At 41.0% G+C, this 23,185-nt stretch overlaps 1 protein-coding gene across 5 annotated transcripts in view; it reads right to left on the reverse strand.

Annotated features, from left to right (window-relative positions):
• PTPRT (protein tyrosine phosphatase receptor type T) overlaps positions 1-23,185 on the reverse strand; it is a 573,321-nt gene that overhangs the window by 271,965 nt on the left and 278,171 nt on the right. For all 5 annotated transcript variants that reach the window (XM_084537660.1, XM_084537664.1, XM_084537663.1 and 2 more), the window contains 4 exons: positions 12,981-13,252; positions 6,770-6,851; positions 3,146-3,261; positions 569-743 (listed from right to left, as the gene is read on the reverse strand). In XM_084537660.1, the coding sequence (XP_084393786.1) occupies positions 569-743; positions 3,146-3,261; positions 6,770-6,851; positions 12,981-13,252 (645 nt within the window). The remainder of the gene's footprint in view (positions 1-568; positions 744-3,145; positions 3,262-6,769; positions 6,852-12,980; positions 13,253-23,185) is intronic.

Below are 23,185 nucleotides of genomic sequence, written 5' to 3' on the forward strand. Positions count from 1 at the left end.
AGCACAGTAAATAACACCTCACTACATGCCTCGTGGAAGCTCTTAAGCAAGTACCACCTTGCAAACGTAGGCACAGTATCACCTCTTGAAACACAGTAAATAACAGAGCTAAAAACTCTAAGCTTCCTCCAAGAACTACTGATGTCTCTGCTGTGTATTTTAAGACATGAGCAGACTCATCCCCCACCATTTACTCCCAGCAGCCCTGAGCAGACTCATTTGACATGCAATGCTCCATCACAGGATTATTTATGCCTGATAAACTGTAAAGGAAGGCAGATGAAGCTGACTGACAGTTAAACTGTTCAGCTGACTGCATTAAAAGTATCCATAGCTACCATGTGTTACTACAATAGCTTACGAAGAGGGCAACATCTGGGTGAAGTTTTGATTCAAACACTTGTTTTAAGAAAATGACTGAAATTCTTGTCTCTCTTACCCTTTTCTCCTACTTGAATTTAATATGAATGAAAGAGGAAGGTCCAATAGGATGTCAAATCTTATATGCAGTTGCCATGTGGGAGGAAATACTCATCTTACATAAACTTGCTGTTTTAATGCAACCTACCTTTCACTATTAATTCTGCATAATTTGAAACTCCAGATCCACCATCTGAACGAATGACACATCGGTACTTGCTGATACTGCGTTGAGAGGTGTCAGCAACACTGACAGTAGCAGAAAAACGTCTATGGTTGACGACTCGAGTGACCATTAATGCTGTGTCCCGTCCATTCCACTGCTGTGAAGGCAGACAAAAATAACATCTGTCAAAAGGCACACAGATCATTCACTCTTTGTTACTATTAAAATTGTTCAAACCTCCATGTTCACACTACTCTAGGTTACTTTTTATATAAGCACGATTTTTCAGGGCAACACTGCTAGTCATGCCCCTGCAATATGTACAGGGCTTTGGACTTTGTGAACTAACGTGCTTAAGTATCCTTACAAGTATATTTGTTTAAGTTTTCATGTCTACTTAAATTTTGAAATGTTTTTGTGCATTTGATGTGTTATATATATACAGAAAAGTCTGGAGAGTGACAGTTCAGACTGAATTTGTGCAGAGCATATCCAAAGGCTTAGCTAGGACATGAAAATACTACAAATGAACAGGTTTTGTACATCTACAGAAATGCTACGAAATCAACAGATTTTATAAACCTGGCATTTTCAGGTGTAAAACTTTGTTTCCAAAGCAATTTAAATAAATGAATTGGATGAGCAGAAATCCTTGTACCTGCAACACTCCTCAAAAAATCTCTCCCTGCCAATGCCAGACTACATTTTCCCAACTGGAAGAGTGACAGATGATGAATTAACTAGAAATCAGCATAAACACCTGAATTTGTTCAGTTGGCCTAGTTTATTAGGAGGCTCAGAGGAAAATACACTGCCATTTTGCCAATTTCCAGTAATCAATTTTGGGAGGTATTTCCAAGGCTATTTTCATTAAATACTTCAGTTTTAAAATATGGAAAACAAGTCCCCAGTAGCAACAATGGTTTCCTCCCAAACCCCTGCTTCTCTCGGGAAAAGGTTCATACTGCTTCAGATCAGAAGTGTTTTTACATGCATCTAATCATAACTGAGGAAACATTTCATGGAAAGAACTCAAGAGATATAAAATAAGCCAAAATATATCTCAGTGGATATACCTCAGTGGATGCTAGAAGTATAACACAGGTTAATAAATTTCAGATTAAAAGATAATTTTTAGGATAATGGCTGTGATAGGAGTACAGTTAAAATGACTGTCAAGTCATTTCTAGATAATGCCAACCACATTTCTAACCAACACAATCTCCTTCCCAGCATTAATTTTAATTCTTAGTATTAGGCAAACTGATTCAGCTCCTAGCATTTGGACTAGAATTGAAATTGTTATTTAAAAAAAAAAAGAAAGTTTATTAAAAAGTCTCAAACCAATAAAAGAATTGGAGAAAATCCGTAACATATCACCACAAATACCATAGCAACTATGATAAGGGTCTGTCACTGATGATGTTGCAGTTGTGGTGTTTTTTCTTGTTTGACTGGGGGCTTTTTGTTTGTTTTACTAAGCACCAAAAAAAAAAGGAAAGAAAAAAATGAACTGAATTTTGCCGTAAATGAACTGAATTTTGCCGTCAGAACAGTAATTTAAGAAAAGACGTGTGTTTAAATCCTACTTAAGGACTGAAAGTCCTTAAGGCACATTCTTGCTAAATCTGGTCCTCCATCACATCATTCTGAGCTGTGAATAAAAACTGTTGACTGGCTTCAGCATTTTGAAAGTGTCAGCCCTATGCACATGCACGGTGCATGCAGTAACAGAATCCTTGTTTGGGACATTAGGTGTTTCACGGTGCAGAAGTGTAGACAACTATGAGAGCTCCCTTATTTTTAAAGTTTCTAGAAGAACTCTATGTATAGAACATGTTAGTGCTGGGACTCTCCACAGCCAAGCACTTGAATGGGCAGAAGAAATAACCTTGTTCTTCACTGGGAAACAGTACTCCACCCTTCCAGTTTGCTAGAAGTGTTCCACTTCTAAGTCTAGAACTGAAAAACAGTTCTTACATTTACTATACCTACATGAATAGTACTACACCGTCTTTCAAGTCCAGCTGGCAGGATGAAAATATAGGTATTAAGAGAGCGAATGCTTTCATCTTTTATTGAGCAACTAGAAGAAACAATCTGCTATCAACACAGCTAAGGGAAACTGAGAGGAAGAAACAAAGGCAGTACACAAAATGATTTTTGCCTATTTTTATCAACCAGATAACTATCTCAGACCTTATGGTAGGTTTCCATCTTAACTTACTGCCCTCAGCCCTTGCCAATGACACTTTTGGAGGGCAAGGGGGAAGATGACCGCAAATTAAGCACGAATGAGGAACTTCTCCACTTGCTCTGTCTTTTCTGTTTTATGGCTGAGTGCTTACAGGTGTGCACAGATTTGTTTGAAACTAAAGTTTTGCAGTAACTGGCCACTTTTTCCATCTTCTGTAGCATGATTCTGTATTTTGTCACCTTAGACTCCCATCTGGAAACACTTTAAAGCAGTTCTCAAAAGATCTCAGTGATAACATTTTGCCTCACCACCTAGTTGTCCTCCATCTACTTCTTTTACTCGAAAACACTGCATCACCTTACCTGGAGCCAGAGTTTGTCATGCTGCGACCACTTCCCCCCAGCAATGCACTGGAACGTCGCGTTCTGTCCCACGTTAACCTCCACGTTCTGCAGCCGTAGGAAATGCGGTGCTTTTCCTAACAAAAGATGCAAAGGATAGGAAGGGTAGAGCAAGGCAGCAACCGACTGTTACAGCAATACTGACATAAACACCCAGCAAAGCATTAAGGCCTATCCTTGACCAGGCAATTTAGTAAAATGAAGCTGTCCTTCAGTACCTGACTATTCCCTGCAGAGCAAGGTGGGTGAGCTTACACAAAACAGCCCAAGATACCAGTACAGAGCTCTGGCACATCTGAAAACATAGACTGTCAGATCACAAGTTCACGGTCATCAAAACAATTTCTTACTCCTTGCTATGAAGAGTAATTGAGTAAATTCTTTTGAAAATTGTGTTTTTATAAAGGTCAAAAAGAAACCAAAGGTTTCTGAGGTTGTCAAGCATGACTGACCCAAACCAAATTCTCCTAAGTGCCTTTTTTCCCTTTTTACTTTTTTTGACTGTCAACTACATCCTAGAACTTTAGAATAACAAAGTCATTGATATAAAATCATTGATATTAAATGAAATATTGGTATTAGTGATAGTATTTTATCACCATATTAGTTAAGAACAATGTAATTTTTTGCTGTCATTAAATTCAGTATTAGTTCAATATTAAAGCACTGATACCAAAGTGGCAATATCATCAATATTAAATATACATGTGTTGACAAAGGAAAAAGATCAAAAAGATTTTTTTGACTAAACACCACTCATCTACTTAAGTTAAAAAAAAAAAAAAAAAAGAACTTACAAGAAAAAAAAAAAAAAGCAGTGGTGAATCTGACACTTCAAAATGACCTTAGTGCTTGCATGGCTTTGGAAGAAAGTTTGTGCTCCAATTAAATACTTTTAGTAAGACACACAGAGTCTTGTAGGACACTAAAGGTCAATCCTTTTCAACTCATCTTTGAATTTCCTAATACGATTAGCCACCAGAGAGATACAAAATTTCATAACACATCCTACCCTATATTCTTCTATTGGAAATAAGTAACTTTGAGAGGGTATGGACATCTGTGCCCAAGCATATATGAGGCTTGGCATGCGGGTAGGTGTTCACTACAGGCACATGAAGACTGTACACTATGCTGAAGGTTTTTATCTAGTTTCCATATGGTGTTCTCCCTGCACTCCGTTTGCTGACACCTCCAGCACACAGGCTGCAGAAACGCAGCGATTCTGTACTTCGTGCTTTCTTGGGGCCAGAAACGTGTCTCTGAGTTCACTGGAAAACTACCTTTGGGTGATGGATGGGATGTACTGTGTGATATGTGCAGGCCAATACGAGTAATTCCCACCCCCAGGCGAAGGTGTGTAGGTACATGCAGGCTCCAAAGCGGGCACCGTGCGGCCTGGGTAAGCACAGCCCCCCCAGCCCCAAACCCCCCACATCCCTCGGGTCTGCCCGTGTCCAGGGCACCCGGCTGTCCCCCCCCACCTTGCTCACACACAGCGAGCCTTTAGCACAGTGGCAGTGGATACTCCACTGCTTCCCTTCTTGGGATTTCGAAGCAGCAGCACCATCTTGGCATTTTCCTCCATCTCTGTGGTGTAATTAGGCACATCTTCTGTTGTGTTTTTTTTTTATTATTTTATTTTATTTTATTATTGTTATTATTATTTATCTTATTTTTTATTAAACTGCTACCTAAGTGTGAGCAGTACACTTATCTATGAAGGTGAAGCAGAAATGAAAAAATAACACCAATGATTTCAAGTCACACACCCATGCTCACCAGCAGCTCCGTGGTTCCTGTGTTTTGAGTTGTAACAACTGTAAAATGAACGCAAGGGGCAACGCCTGTACAAGTGACAGAACACGCCCTGGTGACATTTGCCCTGGTGGCTGTCGCTGCTGAACAACAAAGGCAACGCTGGCAATGGGACAGGAGAGGCATTTACAAGGACTGCAGAGAACTCGCAGCCTGTGGGGAGCTCTGTACTATGCAGGTTGCAAACTGACTGGAAATGCAGTGGTTACAGTTCGAATCACCCCACTTTGGGGTCAACAAGGTTGCGCTCAGTTTTCTAGAGGGACTTGCATATACCTGCAGACACTGATTTAAACATCAGTTTAAATACTTCACTAAGCAGGGGTCTTTTTGTTGCTATTTTTTTGATCCCATAACCTTGTCTGGGCTTTGCCACACAGTTGGTTCAGTGGCCTCTTTCCCAGTAAAGGGATCAGTCACCACCCGCTATGCAGCGGAATACATGCGCATCATTTGGGGGATTTGTTTGGATGCTGCCAGTTATCAGCAACATCTGGTCAACACAGATTGTAAGGATTTCTTAATGAAGTAAATGCACCCAAAGGCCTGAGCAATGAGCACATGGTAAATACAAATATAATTTAGTTAAACAGCAATTAACCATATTGCAGTTATCAAAAATGTCCTGTTAAACTTGAGCAGAGCCATCCATGTCTGTCACGCTAAATGGTAGCTATTCTTTGAAATTCTGTACTGCAAGAAAAAAAGTCTATTCACCCCATTGATACAATCTACATGATTTTGTTGTGAGCAGCCACTGCTGATTTGCTGAAACTACAAGCTAGTGAAAGGGGCTGTAAAGCACTGAAGTGGCAGGGTGGTGGGCTACCTTTCCAAACGACACCAGACTACTCGGAAATGTTGAATTTGCAGCACCAAAATATAAACAAATGTAAACATAATCTAATAAATCAAAGTATCACCCCAAAAGTGCATTTTAGTATGCTACGTAACAGTTAATAATTTGAGCATTAAAAGACATGGGGTAATTACAGATTACTTTTAAGAACATTAAGGTATTTGAAGGAGACACGTCTAAACTCACTAAAGAACATGAAAGCTGTTTAAAATCTTTAGAAGGGGCTATGTACTACAGACACAATATAGACATGCAGAAGTCCTCAAGCCTCACTGTGCATGCACAGAGAAATCAAAAAAAATCATGCCACAACGTAGAGATTTAAGGCCTAAGTATGAAAAATGTAAGCTGGGCATAATGTAACCACTATAGAAGCAACATAACCCAAATACTTTTGAACAGTGCAATCAACCTGCATTAGTTTTCACTCTTGTGCAAGTCTGAATGAGATTTATTTTTAATATCCTCATGCAGATGCTGAGTGGGTTTAACATTTCTTTCGAGAGATACCTTTGGGATATGTCCTTTATTAAGGAAATACTGAACCAATTTGATTTCTTTTTTTTTGTTTGTTTGTTAAGTCAACCACACAGGGCATTATCCAAAACTTTTTAAATCTTTTTCTACACCAGTATGATTCAGAAATAACAAAACAATCAAGAGTTCTGTGTTCTTGTGGCAGTATAGGAATAGAAACTTCCAGACATTCAGGCACTAACTACAGACTCAGTTTTGCTTTTTGCACAACTTGGTAAGTTAAGCAGTTGTGAAAGGCTGATTGTCATCACGTGTCTCAGGGGACATAAAAAGAAATCTTAGAGCTCAATGAATTGGGTATATCACAACTTGAGACTGCAAAGCCTGGTATATAACACACTGATAGAGTTAGAAAAACAAAGAATGCTCACTGCATGGATGGGCAAGAACTCTGACTTCATCCACAGCTATGTACCCTGGATGTCCTTTCAAAGAGACAGATTCAAATATCACCTGAAATACAAAAAAAGAAAAGGTTTTCTGAAAAGAGAAACAGCAGTAGTCATTTGGCCAGTCACAACATTCTGCTCGTATTCCAATGTCTGACGTGTTCAAGGCATTTTATCACTGATAGTGGAGGGGCACCTATGCAACTCACTATGCAGATGTATATCAAAGACTGGAAATCTGTTTGATATGGAAAAAAAAATAGAGCAACATTAATTAGGATTAGCAAGAACTAAGTACTATTTCCATTTGGAAGAGCAAAAAATACCCTCTTTATATACACACACTCCTGTATACACTATAAGCACCAGTCCAAGAACATTACGTGTGTAATCATTTGACATCTTGTTCTAATTAGTGTGCCTCCAAGCTGGAGAATGTCATTCACAAGATGATTTTCTCATTGAATCAATAAGTGCATGGATTCTTTCGGAGAAAACCTTGATCTGGCATGCACACTATTGCAGTATCAGAAAGCAGTAAGTGAGCAACAGATGACCCTGGATTCTAATTACTGGACTGAAATAAGATTCTCCCAGAAATAATAAAGTTCTTTTCTGCCTTTCCCTGGATTGAACTAGCAGAGTCTGAGTACTCTTTGAAAACATGTGTAACGCTTCTCTATATTAACAGTAAACTACTTTACACTATTTTCTGTATGGATCTGGACAATTAAAGTGTTCTACTAATTTGAGGCCGATTACACATACATTTGATTAGTGATGAACAAAAATGTCACACTTTTCTAGGGCTGTGTTATTGTACCTGGAAAACTGCCCTGATTTGAAGTGTCCTGTTACTAACATACAAGCTATCTGCAAAGACTTTGAGATGGGGCGGGGGAAACCCTAAAAGACTCATTAAAATTCAGTTTACTACCGCTAAATAAGATTCAGAAGACCAATAGTATTAAATATGGCCCAGTTTATTCAAACAATTAAAGGTTAGTAGGACATGAGGAACAGGAAATTTGGTAACATTAGCCGGAATGCAAAAAGGAAAAGTGCAGACTAATTATTTAACATGGTAATGGTAATCACAGAATGGCATTTCCTCCTAACCTCTAGTCTAAACCTCCCTTCTTTCAGTTTAAAACCATTGCCCCTCATCCTGTCATCTGACCAAGCAAAAAAGTTGCTCTCTATCATTTTTAGAAGCCCCCTTCAAGTACTGACAAGCTGCACTGAGGTCCCCCTGGAGCCTTCTCCTCTCCAGGCTGACCACCCCCATCTCTCTCAGCCTTCCTGCCCAGGAGAGGTGCTCCAGCCCTCTGGGCATCTTCGTGGCCTCCTCTGGCCCCGCTCCACCAGCCCCACATCCTCCTGGTGCTGGGGGCCCAGAGCTGGACGCAGGGCTCCAGGTGGGGCCTCAGGAGGGCAGAGCAGAGGGGCACGATCCCCTCCCTCCCTGCTGCCCACCCCTCTGCTGATGCAGCCCAGGGTGCAGTTGCCCTTCTGGGCTGCAGGCACGCACTGCTGGCTCGTGTTGAGCTTTTGGTCTACCAGAAACTCCTGAGTTAGCGATTCCCTTCTCAAAGGAAAGGAATGAAGTGCTATCCTTAACTATTTTTTAAAAAGTCATGCATGTGGAGAGATTAAATGGCTGCTGTCCTTGGCATTTGAAAGGGATGTTCCCCAGTTTTGTTTCCTCTTACTAAGGCAACGTTCACACTCTACTAACTTGCTCATTTTTGCATGAGCATACAGTAATGTTTTCAAGGACAGAGTTAATTAATGTGCTCAGCTGGCACAGTTACTACTGTTGCAGCAGCACTCTAGTGCAGCTACTTGTTTTGTAGGATAAATTATTTCAGTAATTCATGACTACTTAAATCATTACTAGAAAACCACAAAGTTTGTTAGCTACTTAAAGCCAGTTTTCAACACTGTTTTTTCCACTTTAAATAAAAGCTGGCATTCCCAGCCTGCTACTGTTCAGCTTTTTCTTCATTTTCTCCATCAGAAGATTTAATACACTACATATTCAGCTGTCTGCTGATCACCACGTGCTCAACACTACAAAAGTGGAGCACTGGACTTCATAAGCACCAAGTTGCTGTTAATTACTTTGCATTTGGGCTTCTGGAACTTAGTTTCTGCTCATGTTGCCATGACTTCGTAAGATCTGCTCCCCCAGTTCACAGCACATCCAAACGGGAGATCTCCTGAAATACGTCCATTAGGAAAAAGCCATGATAAAAACAGGTAGAATACAAAAATAAATGGGCAAAAAAATGAACTAAGAAAAGTTCACGAGTTACCAATGTTTAGAAATAGAGTTCTACACCACTGGGAGGTGGACAAAAAATAGGCTGTCCAAGAGACAAGAAGCAGCAGCAAATCTCTGGAAGATGATATAACGATCCCAAAACCATCTATGAGTGTTTCATGTGATCAAGAGTCTCAATAGACCTCAACAGACTGTAAAAACCAAGAGTGTAATGCATGTCCTTAGAGTGGAAAGGATAATTTACTTTATAAATGGAAAAAATCTTCATGATAAAAATGGTACTTACTGGTAGCAGCATAAAGCAACAACAGTGACTCCTCTCCAACTCGTACTGAACTGCAACTTACTAGCTATAAAAACCTTATTTTAGTTTTGCATTTATAAGTAGCTATAAGCCATGCTAAGCTACAACAGTTTCCTGAAAGCCAAGGACTTGGAAAGAAAAATTCTCCAACTCACTGGCTAATTGTACATGGCAAAAGTAAGCACCAATACACAGAGAACTGTTTTCCGTTAATTAGTGACATGTTCAGTGGTCTTAATACAGCACAACACAACCTACACCTGGAGTCAGTGACAACCGAGTCAGCTCCTAAAAGGACTGTGGATTTAATCTTCTTCACATTGGTGAAGAAACCACTGAAGAGTGAAGGTTTCCTCGCAATTCACACAATAAAATATTCTGTCAAAACAACATTGTCTGTCTCACTCTGCGCTCACACCTCCTTATTTCCCAATTCACAATTCCACATGGTCGTCCCTTTGTCTTTTTGCTGCATCTCAGCCCCGTTAAAGCAAGAAGCACAGAAGCACACAGGTTTTCCTGGGAACTGGGAATTGAGACCCAACAATGAGAAAAAGGCAGAAATCCATGCTTGTAGGAGGCCCAGCTTTGCACATTTCAGACCGAGTCGCTCTCATGTCCTTTTAGCTTCAGTTGAAATATATTACAATGGTTGAGAAATGGGCATTTAATACTACTTCATATTTAAGGAAGCTCTCAGAACCTAATGTAGCTGGCAAAACGCAACGCTTTACTCTTACACATTTCTTAAACGCTCCTGAGAACTGCAAATACCAAGTCATTTCATGTTTCCTTCCCCATAAACAATCCTACATTTCACTGCTGCTATATACCAACAATGTCTGTGTTAGCAATGTAGCCTGGCTCATCTGTTGTGGTACAACAGTTTTCTTCAGGCGTGGATCAATAACGTTCCTTGCTATACATCAAAAAAACTCTTCCTGGCAGACTGCAGCGCGGCACTTGGCGCATTCTGGGACTAAGTTCATCCTTATGGCAAGCAGTAACTCAAGATTACACGTATTACCTTTCTCCAAGTACTATTACAGCTTTTTCTTGCTACACTAAAAATGTATGCAGACTGGGAATCCAAGTGCGACTAACTCTAGGGTAGAATTTATAAATCTCCACCATCCCCATGTTTATACCTCAGCAGAGTGCTTCTGGAGCTGGATGACTCACACGACCCTTGAGCATAGCTGCCAGACCTAAAACACGACCCTCTGGCAAGCGGCTCGGTTACTTGTTTTCCACTGGTCACGTCTCCAAAGCTCCAGGTACCTGTCAAAGCCTCAGACCCAGGGCAGATGGTTTCAGATGCTTTTGCCTAACAGAATTTTCAGCACACACTGCAATTCATGGTGGTTGATTGCCACGTATTAAGAGAATAATCCCCATTTCGCCTGACACAGATTTCGTAATTTTGGATAAATTCATTTATTTTTCCCCCCCCCTCATGTTACCTGGTGCTTTTGAAATACTTTCAGGCCCCCTGTGCACAAATTGTTCTCTAGGCAGGCAGTTTTGATTTAAAGCTGACAACTAATGCTCTATGGCATACCCTAGATGTGAGTATAAAATGAGACACTCCCTAGGCATCAGTACACCCAAGCTTTGTCATCCTGCCACCTCTGGATTCCTTTAGCCAGAAGCGTTACATTACATCAGGTTGTCACACAACAATCATTTAACAGAAGTCCTTGACTGTGCTTTTCCCTTCATTTTTGAGAGCTTAGGTTTTTCTTTTTCTTTTATTTATTTTTTTTTTTTTTTAAAGATATGTAAAGAGTCGCTAGAATGCAGATCACCAACAGAAAAGTGGTTTATAAAATCAGAGACTGGTTATAAATCAGTCTATCAGATCCCCCATGATCTGTGGGACAGATCTCGCTTAAGAAATAAAAATACAAGGATAAGTAGAAGGAAACAACCACCCCATCCATCAAAAAATTGAGGCTGGGGAAAAGAAAGAGAAGGAGAGAACCCCTGCATTTTCTGAAAGGAACTACTCCCAGCCAGTCACTGCTGGCTTCCAGGCTCTTCATTTTTGCGCAGCAAGCAGTACAAAATTCTTGTTTGAATTAAAGGATTTTTTGGCTCAGGAAAAGCAAACTTGACCTCTAAAAAGACTTGCAAAAGATGTAACTAAGGCTCAGGAAGTCTAGTATTGGTGTATCTAAGAGAAGGATCTCTTGGTTTGAGATCAGACTGTCTTTTCCAGGTTTTTCAAGCACTGATTATCTGGGTGAAAGATCATTTCTGTTCTCTCTGTAGAGCACCTACTATGAAGCAAATTCTGGTTCACAACCAGGTTCATGTTAATATGAATATCAAGCACTTTAATATGATTTCAGAACAAGTGACAAGTTGTGCACAGCCCTTAAAACACCACTTTCAGTGCATTTGCATCTCTTTATCCCTTCCTCTCACCCTGCACAATGTGCTCTATCTATTCTGCTGATATTCCCAACTCCTTTTCGGAGGCAGAACATTAAAGCATTCTACTTCAGCTCCGATTTTATAGACCTCCTACCCAGTTATTAAAAGGAAGGAAAAAAAGAAAAAAAAAGCAAAAGCCTTTCTACCTGCTGTTTTCTATCCACAGAGTATTCACTGCCTTTTCATAGTTTCTTCTATCACAATTCCTGTCTCACTCATGCTTTTATTAGTATCGTATGTATTTCTCCTTTTCCTGCAAGGTGTAGGGTGCAATTACCTCCCAGGCTTTTTTTTTTCTTGAATGCAAAACAAGAAAAACCTGAAGATAAAAACCTTCAGTGCTCAACAAGAAGTGAATCCACTGTGTGCAACCTTCTCTAATTAAAACTAAAACAGCGACTCCAAAGTTACTGCAAGAAGTTTGAAGTAGCCCCATGAGGTGGTCTACTAACTAGTAGCTATAAAATTAATATGACCAGAAAATAACTTATGCATTCAACTTGTGCTTGTTTAACAAAAATAGAAAATAAAAAAAAATCTCTTGACAGAACAAGTCAAACTACCTTACAGGCACAGTGTTAAAAACAGGAGGGATGGAGACAGAGATTGGATCTGGTGAAGAGTTTACTTACACTGATAACATGGTACAAGATTTTACTGGTATGCCCTCGTATGGGCAGCAATAACCCAGATGCAAGCTGAATGGAGAAATGTTAAATCATTCCTTCTTACGGAATCAACCAAAGGCCAAAAGTAGGTCTGACAAGTTTACGCAGAGGCAGTTACACTTGCAGACAGCCTGTTGTATTTACTGTTATCTAGAACCATGGAAAGAAAGTGCCACTACAAGTCTGTTTACATGCATACGTCACAATATACAAGTGGGTCTTAACTTTCCAATAGTTTAACTTCAGTGGTCCAACTTTCTCTGTGACCTGACAACATCTTAAGGGTGAAGAGTGAAGAACTATGTCGAAATGCCTGTATCATCTCTTGCTACAGGAACTGCTATACATAAACTCATTCTGATGCAAAAGGAGGAGGCAAAAAAAAAAAAAATCTCAACTTAATTTTCAGTAATACCTATTACTATTGATAGCTTATAGCTCATACTTAGAGAGATGAGCAGAGAAAAAAGAAAGAAAAATATTAGAAACTCATACCTGATAAAAATGTGGCCAGAATGTACTGATGGCAAGTTCTGCCTTCACCCATCCTTCCGTAACAACCCCTGAGACATTCCATATGGGATTGCCCTGTGGTCCTCCGTTCACTTTCACGTAGACATTCAGAGAGCCAGGACTCGAACGGTCTCTGCTGGATAAGTAGTAGTGGAAGTCGATGCAATGTGTGTCATTTTCCTTCAATGTGGGCAGAAGCAAGTGAGCTTTCTGCCCAGATGCCCGCCCAGAGCTGTTCACCATCATGAAGGAGCCTACAGACAGAGAAGGAAGATTGAAAAATACAAAGCATTTTTTTTTCAGCTCTTTCAGTAAAACCAGCTTCCTTAGAAAAGTCAATGATTCCTTTAGATGCCAGGAAACAAAACATTTATCTGAAGAACTCAAACTAGTTATTTTATGCTAGTTGTTAGGTAACAGAAAAGATATTAAAATTACAGGGTATAAATACAAATAGATTCAGGGCCAACTACAACCACCTTAATTAGATAACTTCAAAAATCAAATTAAAAATGCTACTTTGCTTTTATTATTTTATGACTGTGGAATAAAAGAGTCCCTCTAAACAAAATCATATTCACCACAAGACTCTCCTATCACATACAGTCCCAAATACCTGGTTTCCCAAAAGCACATTCAATACAAAGCGCTTTAACAATGGACCAAATTCTTAGCTGGTATTAACCTACATGGCCCCTACCCACCTCGTGCCAATCTACACCTGTTAACTCTGCATCTTGGCACCGAAAGCTTTTGAAGGTGGCAATATGTTAAGAAATACAGTTTTCAGAACCCACATAAATTAGGCTTGTTAGTGTACAGCAACATCAGAGCTAGAAATAATGCTACACGGACAATTACACGTCTAGGAAGGAAGGACCAGCTGAATTTAAATAGGAAGATAGATACTAAGGCAATTTATGAGTTTGTTAACCCCGAAGCTTGCATCATATTAACCATGCCACTGGATGTTGAACTCGTGTTTTGATTCATCAGGCAGTTATTTTACAGCACGTTGTGTCTCGACTCATCTCTTTACAGATGCATCAAGGTGACAAATGTTAGCAATAAGGAAAAACATTATGAGAGTTATTTGATTCAATTCTGTTTAAAGGATCTGCTTTATGTGTGTGCAGACACTTGCAGAAAAAGCTGAAGAACATACCAAGATCTGGGGGGGGAAATCCATGTGTCAGCAGCCAGGCATAATAATTTCTAATCAAATGCAGCCCTCTTGACATTCTGAATTCTGATGCAGCTGCCAAGTCATGCTACAAATGTATTTCTCCACTGGCCTCTTGCAGTTCGCAGAAGATTGAGTTTGAAAAGCTTTGCCTCACTTCTAACCTATTGACTTTCCCTATTCCATGCCACAGCAGTGTGACAGACGCTCAGATGAGCCAGATAAACATTTTGATCAATTCTGTCCACTGAACAGCCATATATTCTAATTTCTTTTTAATCAGCAGATGCCAGCAACTTTCTCCCACAAAACTGTTTTTTGTTTTTTTTCTTCCCTGTGTTTATGTGGTGTATACACACACACACACACACACACACGCCTTTTGTAAAGTACTGAAAAGCATGGATGCAGAAGAAAAGTCAATCTTTCATAAAGAAATCACAAACTCTAGAGACCTTGGAAAATTCAAGTAGAATGCAAGCACAGCTGGGGAAGAGGCTGTACGAAGAAATAAGAAAAGCTACAGGCAAGATGCTCTCTGGCAACCCTATCTTTCATTTTGATATGCTGAAAATCCCAAAGGTCCCAAATCAAGAAATTCCAGATTCACAGCAAGGACCTTCAAGAAACACATGAGCTGAATCCAAACTTTTTAATTTCTTTCAAATAATCATAGTCTGCAAGACGAGATTTTGACAAATGTTCAACTGTTGATACACTTTTGTTCCCAGTCAACCACAAAATCCCCTTCCTCAATTAAATAAGAGATTTCACTGGGGGCCATATTATTCTTAAAAATACACCCAAATAAACTAAAGTTCTGAGAACCTGAGATCTGGATGCAGTTTGTATGACCTACAATAATTTCTTACCCAAAGTCCAATTACCAGTAGGCTTGAGGAGGCAGCACAGCTGGAAATCTGATGGGTTGGTTTCTAAGACTAATTACAACACTCACCTCCATGACCTCCGGCAGCACGTACAGGCTGCCTCATCTTCCCCTATAAATCAAGTAAGAACAGTAATAACTGCTGCTGAGAACCTGGGAGAAAAGCCACTGTGTAACTGCTGAGTAACAGTAGTGTATCTTTGTTTCCTGTGGAGGAATACAGTGGCTGCTACAAAACGCACCACTTGCAGCAGTTCAGTGGCGTTTTCAGAAACAGTACAAAATGAGATGACGCCAAGTTGTACATTGACCAGATCTCACATTTGAGGCACAGCTGATTAAAACACTTAGTAAAGCAAAGCAGAGATGCTGGGCAATGAGATTTTGGACTAAGTGCCTGCAAACCCTGGGTAGGAACCCAGGAAAATTCATCTCTGCTCCTTCATCTCTGCTTCACCCCAATGGGATCACAAGGCACGTCATTTCACCTCTGTTCACCTCCTCAACCCTTCTCTCTGTTGCATTTGGGTAATAAATGCATCTCTGCCCTGAAGATCTACTCTGAAGCTGTTCTGTGTGTAACGCAGCAGAGCCTTGAACTGTGCTAGGGTAGGCAAGTGTTTCAGCGATAGAGTTAGGGAGTATTTCACTTTTACAGATCCACGTATAAAAATAATGAGCTTTCCTCCGGGAGAAAAACATCAGCTCTTATAAAAAGTTCAAAGCAATAATTACGATTTTATTTTTTTGCCGCCCACCAAACAAGTGAATCAGACGCTGTTCGCAGAATGACAATGGCCCTTTGTGCAACTGCTGGCAATTCGAGAGGGAGTAGGGAGCCTGGATGTAGTGACTGACAACAGGAGCAAGCGAAATAGCCATCCAACAAAAGACATTTAACGAAATAATTATAGTCTTAGTTTCTAGAAGAATAGCCTTACATGTAATTGCCATATGCAAATTATTCATAGTCTCTTAGTTATAATTTATGGTTGCTTTCTTTTTTTCTTTAAATATAGCATACCTAGAGATAAATGAGAAAATACTATAAAAACTTAGTATCTCTTATCAGGAGTTTACTGGAGACAGTTACTCTATGTGACAGTAGAAAATATAAAAGATTTCCACTTACGGTGCCACCTCTGGCAGAGAGAAGTTCTCACACCCCTCCATCTGCCAGCTGTCTCTACCTGCACTTACTTCCAGGGAGATGTCACGGGGCAGCTCCCCCAAGAAACCCTTTCCCTGGCTGGTCAAGACAGCCCCCACCATGTCCAGCCTGGCCTCAGTAGGGGTGTAAAGGTCCCATCAGGACTGAAACTGATACTGGGTACAATGCATCCATCTACAACATCTTGCTGTTATGAATGAATTGTACCATGAATTGTTTGTACTATAAATTATACCACAAACTGGTCTCCAAATAGCCCCAGCTGTACATGCTTGGCGTTGTCCTTCTCGCATTGTGGACTTGCATGGTTGTCCTGTCCCCAGCCTCCAGACCCTTCCCCAGGTTGCTCCGCGTGCTCCACGACCTGCAGCTGGGAGCCGCTGATCTGTTAGGAAGCCCGTGCCCAGTGAAGCTCTCGTGGGCAGGACACATCACTTAGAGCAGGTCCAAGAACTCAAAAATTGCTCTCACCAAGAAAAAAAAAAAATATTTTAAGCCTTTTAAGGACAAATGTGTTTTTCCTTATTATCTTTAAAATGAAGTGACATATTGTGATTCAGAGCCTGACAGCCCTCTTTAGAATGAATGCAGAATTGAAGCTGATGGGACTTATTTTCAATTTATAGGCCTATATGCGCAAATAAAAGAGGTACAATCTGGTCTGGCACCAACAAGCCACTTGTCACATTTTCCACTCATACAAGGAACTAGGGAATGAATTAACATGTCACAAATGAAAATTATTGATCAGTGCATGACTGAAAGCCACTTAAATGTCTCCAGGCAAGGATTTGAATAAAACAAAAGGTATCTTGGAGAAACTCTTACTTAGAGCGATTTGGAACAGGAATAATAACAGAAAAATCATTTAGCTCTGTTTTTCTTGTTTATTTGTTTGTTTGTTTACTTCCATCTGGAAAGTTCAAATGTCATAAAACAGACACTGAACTAAAAAAAAAAATAGTTTGGGGAGAAGACATTACCTATGCTGTGTGAAAATTGGTTTTGGTTTGTTTGTTTTTATTACTATATATTTACTGGACAGAGAAGCACATGCTCATTAAAGCAGCTGAGTATCAGGTCAATTAAATTTAGTGCTCTTGGATCAACAGGTTACATTAATTAATATCTTGCTGATTTTACCAGCTTCCTGGTAGCTAAAAACGAACGTGTTATGTTCAGATCAGTCAGAAGCAAGGAGGAAGGGAAGATGGTAAATAAATTCATTTTTAAAAATCCATTCAAACGACAGGGAACATAAAAAGGCACTCTCTCATAGTTATTAAACATACCACTGAAAATTGGGGAATTAAACCATGAAGTGCTCTCTAGCTGGCCATAAATTTCAATTTTTCCCCTGCTTGGTGCATAATGATGCCTTGATAAGCCTCCTATTATTGATGCATCTGCAACATATATCCTCTTTTTGAGCTGAAATGCTACTTTGCAGCAGATGGTGGCTATTGTGTTTACACATCAGCACTTTATGATTGCATTTTCTCACGTCTGCAGTAAAAAGAAAGCCGTAATTGAGTTTTTAATGGCTTTGCACATTGTTCATTAAGATTACATGAGTGTGTTCTGACAAATGACAGCTGAAGAAATGAGCCACTGAGAAGCCCTCGTGATCACCACAGACCTCTGCTGATGCTCCTTCACTGCTGGCTTTGAAGAACTGTGCCGGTTAAAAGGGAAATGATAGCAACCATTAAAGACTGAGCGTAAACTTGGAAAGGAAACTGTCAGCATGCTCAACTGCAAAACAAGGCTTCGAAAACCCTGAGAACCAAACGCCGGTACAGAACTTTCTTTTGAGGAGCCAACTCCTCACAATCCGGGCAGGTTTTCCAGCAGCTCCACCAACACACGAGCCCATTTCCACAACACAGCATTGCTTCTTGCCAAAGCAACTCCGTCCTCAGGAAGGTATGGGTCTGCCATCTGACCTTGTTGACACAACAACGAACTCACCACAGAGTAATTGGGGTTGGCAGGGGTCTCGGGCCATACCTAGTGCAACCCCAGCTCAGAGCAGGGCCTGCCATGAGGCCCCGTTGGGCTGTCCTTGGAGCTTTTACCCACGGAGTCCTTCCCAGCTCCTGGGAAGCCTGCCCAGCCCTCTGGTAACCAGCTCCAGCACCTGGCTTTCCTCGTGGGCTTTCTTTACAACCAGTCTGAAACACCTCGTGTGCAGCTACACCCTTTGCCTCCCATCCTCCAGACGCTCCCTGAAGCAAAGGTCCCAGCTCAGACCTCCTGAAACGCTCCTTGGGGGGCATCGGGGGGCTGCTGTCAGGTCCCCCCGTAGCCTTCCCTGCCCCAGGCTGAACAACCTTGGGTGATTCCTCAGCCTCTTTTCGTACTTGAGAAGAAAGGTCTATTTCTATGAACCTTCGATGAACACACCCTCCTACACAGTTTGTGTGGATGGATACCAAAATGAAGGACAGCTGCTAGCCAAGGAGACCGAAGTTATTTAGAATAATATTGATTTCAATGGCAGGTATGATTTCTCAGCATCCTTTCAAGGTTATTATGAGCGTGTGACAGAGCACAGACCCTACGGGGGCACCTCTGATAGCCTCCCCTACTGAGAAAATCAGTTTGCAGCTAGTCTTGGCTAATTACCTGCGCATCTTTCGAGCACTTTGTCTCTTGTACTGCAGCCTCGTTTCTTTTAAGGAATCCTCTCAAAACTCCTTTTGGAAATCCTCTGCATTTGAAAGCCATTCTTACAACAACAGCTTTTTAATTCCAAGTGTTCCAACAGAGTGGTGAGCTGTGACTTTCCTTTGCAGCAGTGCTTTGACTTTCCCAGTATTTCAGTCGCACCGGATTAGGGTTGGAGCCAGCTCATCATCTTGTAAAATGACCAGGAAGTCTGCAACCATTGGCATTTTTGCAGAAGGAGAGATCTACCAAGAGGCACCTGTGCCAGCTAACTAAGGAAGCGCACGCCTTTCCTAGGAAGGTTCCCAAATACAATACATATTTGCACAGCTTTTGGTAAAGCACATTTATAATTCTGTCCAGTCAGTCTGAACACCATAGGATGGATATTTAAAAGCATCTGCACTGAGTATGAAATAAATATGTGCAAGGACAATACATGAAAACACATCCATCTACCTCGATACTGGGCCTCCAGTAGTGGCAAAGTGGCTATTTTGAAAAAAAAAACTTAACCATCACAACAGTTTGTGGTAGAATTTATCATTTCACCATCTGACCATCCGCTTTTTTTTTTTTTTTTTTTAAACCTGCAAAGCAGCATCTCCCCCTTTCATTGATTTGCCACAGGTGGATCTTCCTTCCACGACTCCTGTCGAGTCAGCCAGACACAATACCCTGTCTCAACAAGCTCTACAGTTTAATTATGCATTGTGCTGCTGGAGGAGGAAAAAAAAAAAAAAAAAAAAAAAAAAAAGTATTTCCATACGCTGGCTTTAAGCTACTGCCACAGAATTCATAGCTCTTATTTTATGCAAAGTTATGATTACCACCTTCTTCATACTTCCCCCATTTTTATATCCCTACTCCTCATGCTCGTGTATAACAACTGACGAAGGCTTAGAAATCTCTTTCCCTGACTGATGTACCCCAGACAGCAGCGCTTGTACAAACTCAAAATTAAACAAGGCATATCTCATAGCTGCTATCCCTTTTCCAAATATTAGGACAAAATCAGACCCATGGGTTTTATTTCTCCAACGTGGGCCATACTGAATTAATCTACCACGGAATAAAAAGAGCCTGATTCACAGATAAATATGAGTATAAACTGCAAGTTGAGTTCCATATAATTCATGAGGACAATTCATTCACTTGGGAAACTGTCGGATAATAGGAAAATATTTTTTAAATAGAGACAACCTTTATTTGTAAAGACCTTTTCTTCTGGAAATTTATGTCAAGAAAAGAATTATGTTGCTGAGCTTTTTTTGTAAGAAAAATCTTCTCTGGGAACAAGACAGATCACATATTGCTTTAGCAACTGCAAATATTTGCTGTACTAATTTAAAGAAAGTTAAGACTGCAGCATAAAACTTCACCAACTTTTACTGAACCACAGAATAGTTTGGGTTGGAAAGAATCTCAGAGCCCATCCAGTTCCAACTACATCACTGCATCAGGTTGCCCAGGGCCTTGTCCAACCTGGCCTTGAGCACCCCCAGGGATGGGGCACCCACAGCCTCTCTGGGCAGCCTGGGCCAGGGCCTCACCACCCTCTGAGGGAAGGATTTCCTCCTAACCTCTAACCTAAACCTCCCCTCTTTTAGTTTTAAAATGGTTCCCCTCGCTCTGTCATTATCTATCTGAGCAAAAAATCACTCTCCATCTTTTTAGAAGCCCCCTTCAAGTACTGACAAGCTGCACTGAGGTCCCCCTGGAGCCTTCTCCTCTCCAGGCTGACCACCCCCAGCTCTCTCAGCCTTCCTGCCCAGGAGAGGTGCTCCAGCCCTCTGGGCATCTTCGTGGCCTCCTCTGGCCCCGCTCCACCAGCCCCACATCCTCCTGGTGCTGGGGGCCCAGAGCTGGACGCAGGGCTCCAGGTGGGGCCTCAGGAGGGCAGAGCAGAGGGGCACGATCCCCTCCTCCCTGCTGCCCACCCCTCTGCTGGTGGAAACTGGATGATTAACAAACATGGGGCTGGTTTGCACATTTCACAGTTTTTCTGAGAAGGAGGATGTTGCAGCTCTTCTGTTTCTGGAACAGGCTCCCCAGGGAAGTGGTCACTGCACCGAGCCTGTCTGAATTTAAGAAGAGATTGGACTGTGAACTTAGGCACATGGTCTGAACTTTTGGGTAGACCTGTGCGGTGTCAAGAGTTGGACTTGATGATCCTTAAGGGTCCCTTCCAACTCAGGATATTCTATGATTCTATGATTCATGCAAAACCAAGTAACTGCAGCACAATATTCAGGAGTAGGGAAACCAGTGTCCCACAGTTTCATAATTGCACGCTGCAGACTTGTGCATTGATTCCACCGATTGAGCCCTAATGTAGGCTTTTTCAGTGGCATCCAGACACCAGTAAATCACAGGTATTATCCAACCCCGCTCCTCTTACAAATGTTTTCCAAAGGCTGCATAATGGTGACCCACAGACATCGAAAAGAGATCAAGTGACTGCAAAAGCCAACCAGAGCCTAATTAGCTGAGGGCTGTAAGGTGGATGATGGGATTCTGCAAAAGGCCGTGAAGCAGGGACTTGGGGATGAAATATTTTGTCAGCAGTTTCAGAACCCCAGCTCTCACCAACAGAGAAGTGGGCTCAGCAAGAGGTGGCACCCAGAGTCCAGAAGCTTTGCAGCCACTCTGGGTTATTGCAGAATCTTGCAATACATCCCAAGTTTGTTCGCCCATTTTTCTTACTTTTATATTTTGTTGCTTTTGTCCCACTTCATGCTTAGGAAAGGACCTTATATGTTAAAGGGAGGCAATTTTAACCTTACAAGAATATTCAAATCATCATGTGAAAATACCTTCCTCACTGCTCTGTTGTTAAAAGCATTGTCCTTATAATGCAATGTGTAGCTCTTACCAAGGACAGACAGAAACTGACATATTTCCTACGTGAAGCTAGCACAGAGGATTCACGTTTTGACTCATAATTCCCCCACTTACAAATGGGGATTATTCCATTGTCCTGAAGAAAATTAAACCACAACGTGAAGGCACAAAACAGCAATGAAAGTAAGCACTTGGGAGAGAGATAGCATCCAACATAGCAGAGGGACTTCTTGTCATCTCAGTTCCTAGCGAAGGCATGGTCACGGTGCTAGAAGCCCTGGTGCTGCACAACAACGGACTGCAGTGCTATGCAAATGACTAGGAAAAAAAACATGCAGACTTTTCTCTACTGCTTGTTTCTGGCCTCAGCTACAGCTCAGAGTGGTCCCTAGCAGGCTGTACTCAATACGGGTATACTTGTACCCAAACTACTGTTAGATTCAGTGTGGAAAATCAGCACTTAGAAATTAATTAGCATCTGTACAGAGCACAAACACCGAAGTGATACTTCACTACACTTCTCATGCCCAAAAAGCTCATTCTAAACCTTGGCTCAGATTCCTGGGAGCACTGACACCTAGCAGTTTGGGTCTGTAACAAGGACTGTGCAGTTTATCATGAAGATTCATGACAAAATTTCTCTCTTCACTGTTGCAAGGTGATGTCCAGTGTTTCTTTACACCTGCATCTCAAGAGCAGGTCCTTACATCACAAATCAGCCCAAGAGCATTTGCAGCTGATGTTTGCCGGAATAGCATCAGTGGACAAATCACCTTCTCCTTTCCAGCACCAAACTCAAATTTTGATTTACAAAGCAGAAATCATTATCAAATCTCAGATGAGAGCTATTGCTCTAAAGCTATCTTGCTAATGCTCTGCTCTCAAGGCTCCACAGTCAATTCTAGAATTTTCTTCCCATGTTTCATAAATGTTTCTTTAATAAAAGACTGATTGACACAGCCATAAGCCTAGGTTCACTGAGAAACAAACAGTGGTGTGTGCTGTAGAATCATAAACAATTCTATAAATCTCAACAGTGAAAAACTTTTTAATAGATTCATTGCCAGCATTCAATGTTGCTAAGGTCACTGCCGTAGTATACTTCAAGACCGTCCTTATTCCATTATTTATAAATATGGTATAAATCGCTTTGCAGTACTATAAAAAACCAGGTCCATTAGCAATGAAGCTATTCCAGTCTATCAGGTAAATGAATCTTGTAAAAATGAACATGTACCTCTCTACAGTCAACAGACCAGAAGTCTCTATAATTTTAATTATAACTCGTTTGCATCATCATTTTTTAAAACACATGAAAATGTACACTAAACCTGAAGAGGTGTTATTGCTTTGCAGTTCCAGGAGTCTGATAACTATCTATCCTATCAATTACTATCTTAACACCTAGATAAAATAGGCAATTGATTTAA

Source organism: Aythya ferina, assembly GCF_964211825.1.
Source record: "Aythya ferina genome assembly, chromosome: 16".
Taxonomy (NCBI): Eukaryota; Metazoa; Chordata; class Aves; order Anseriformes; family Anatidae; genus Aythya; species Aythya ferina.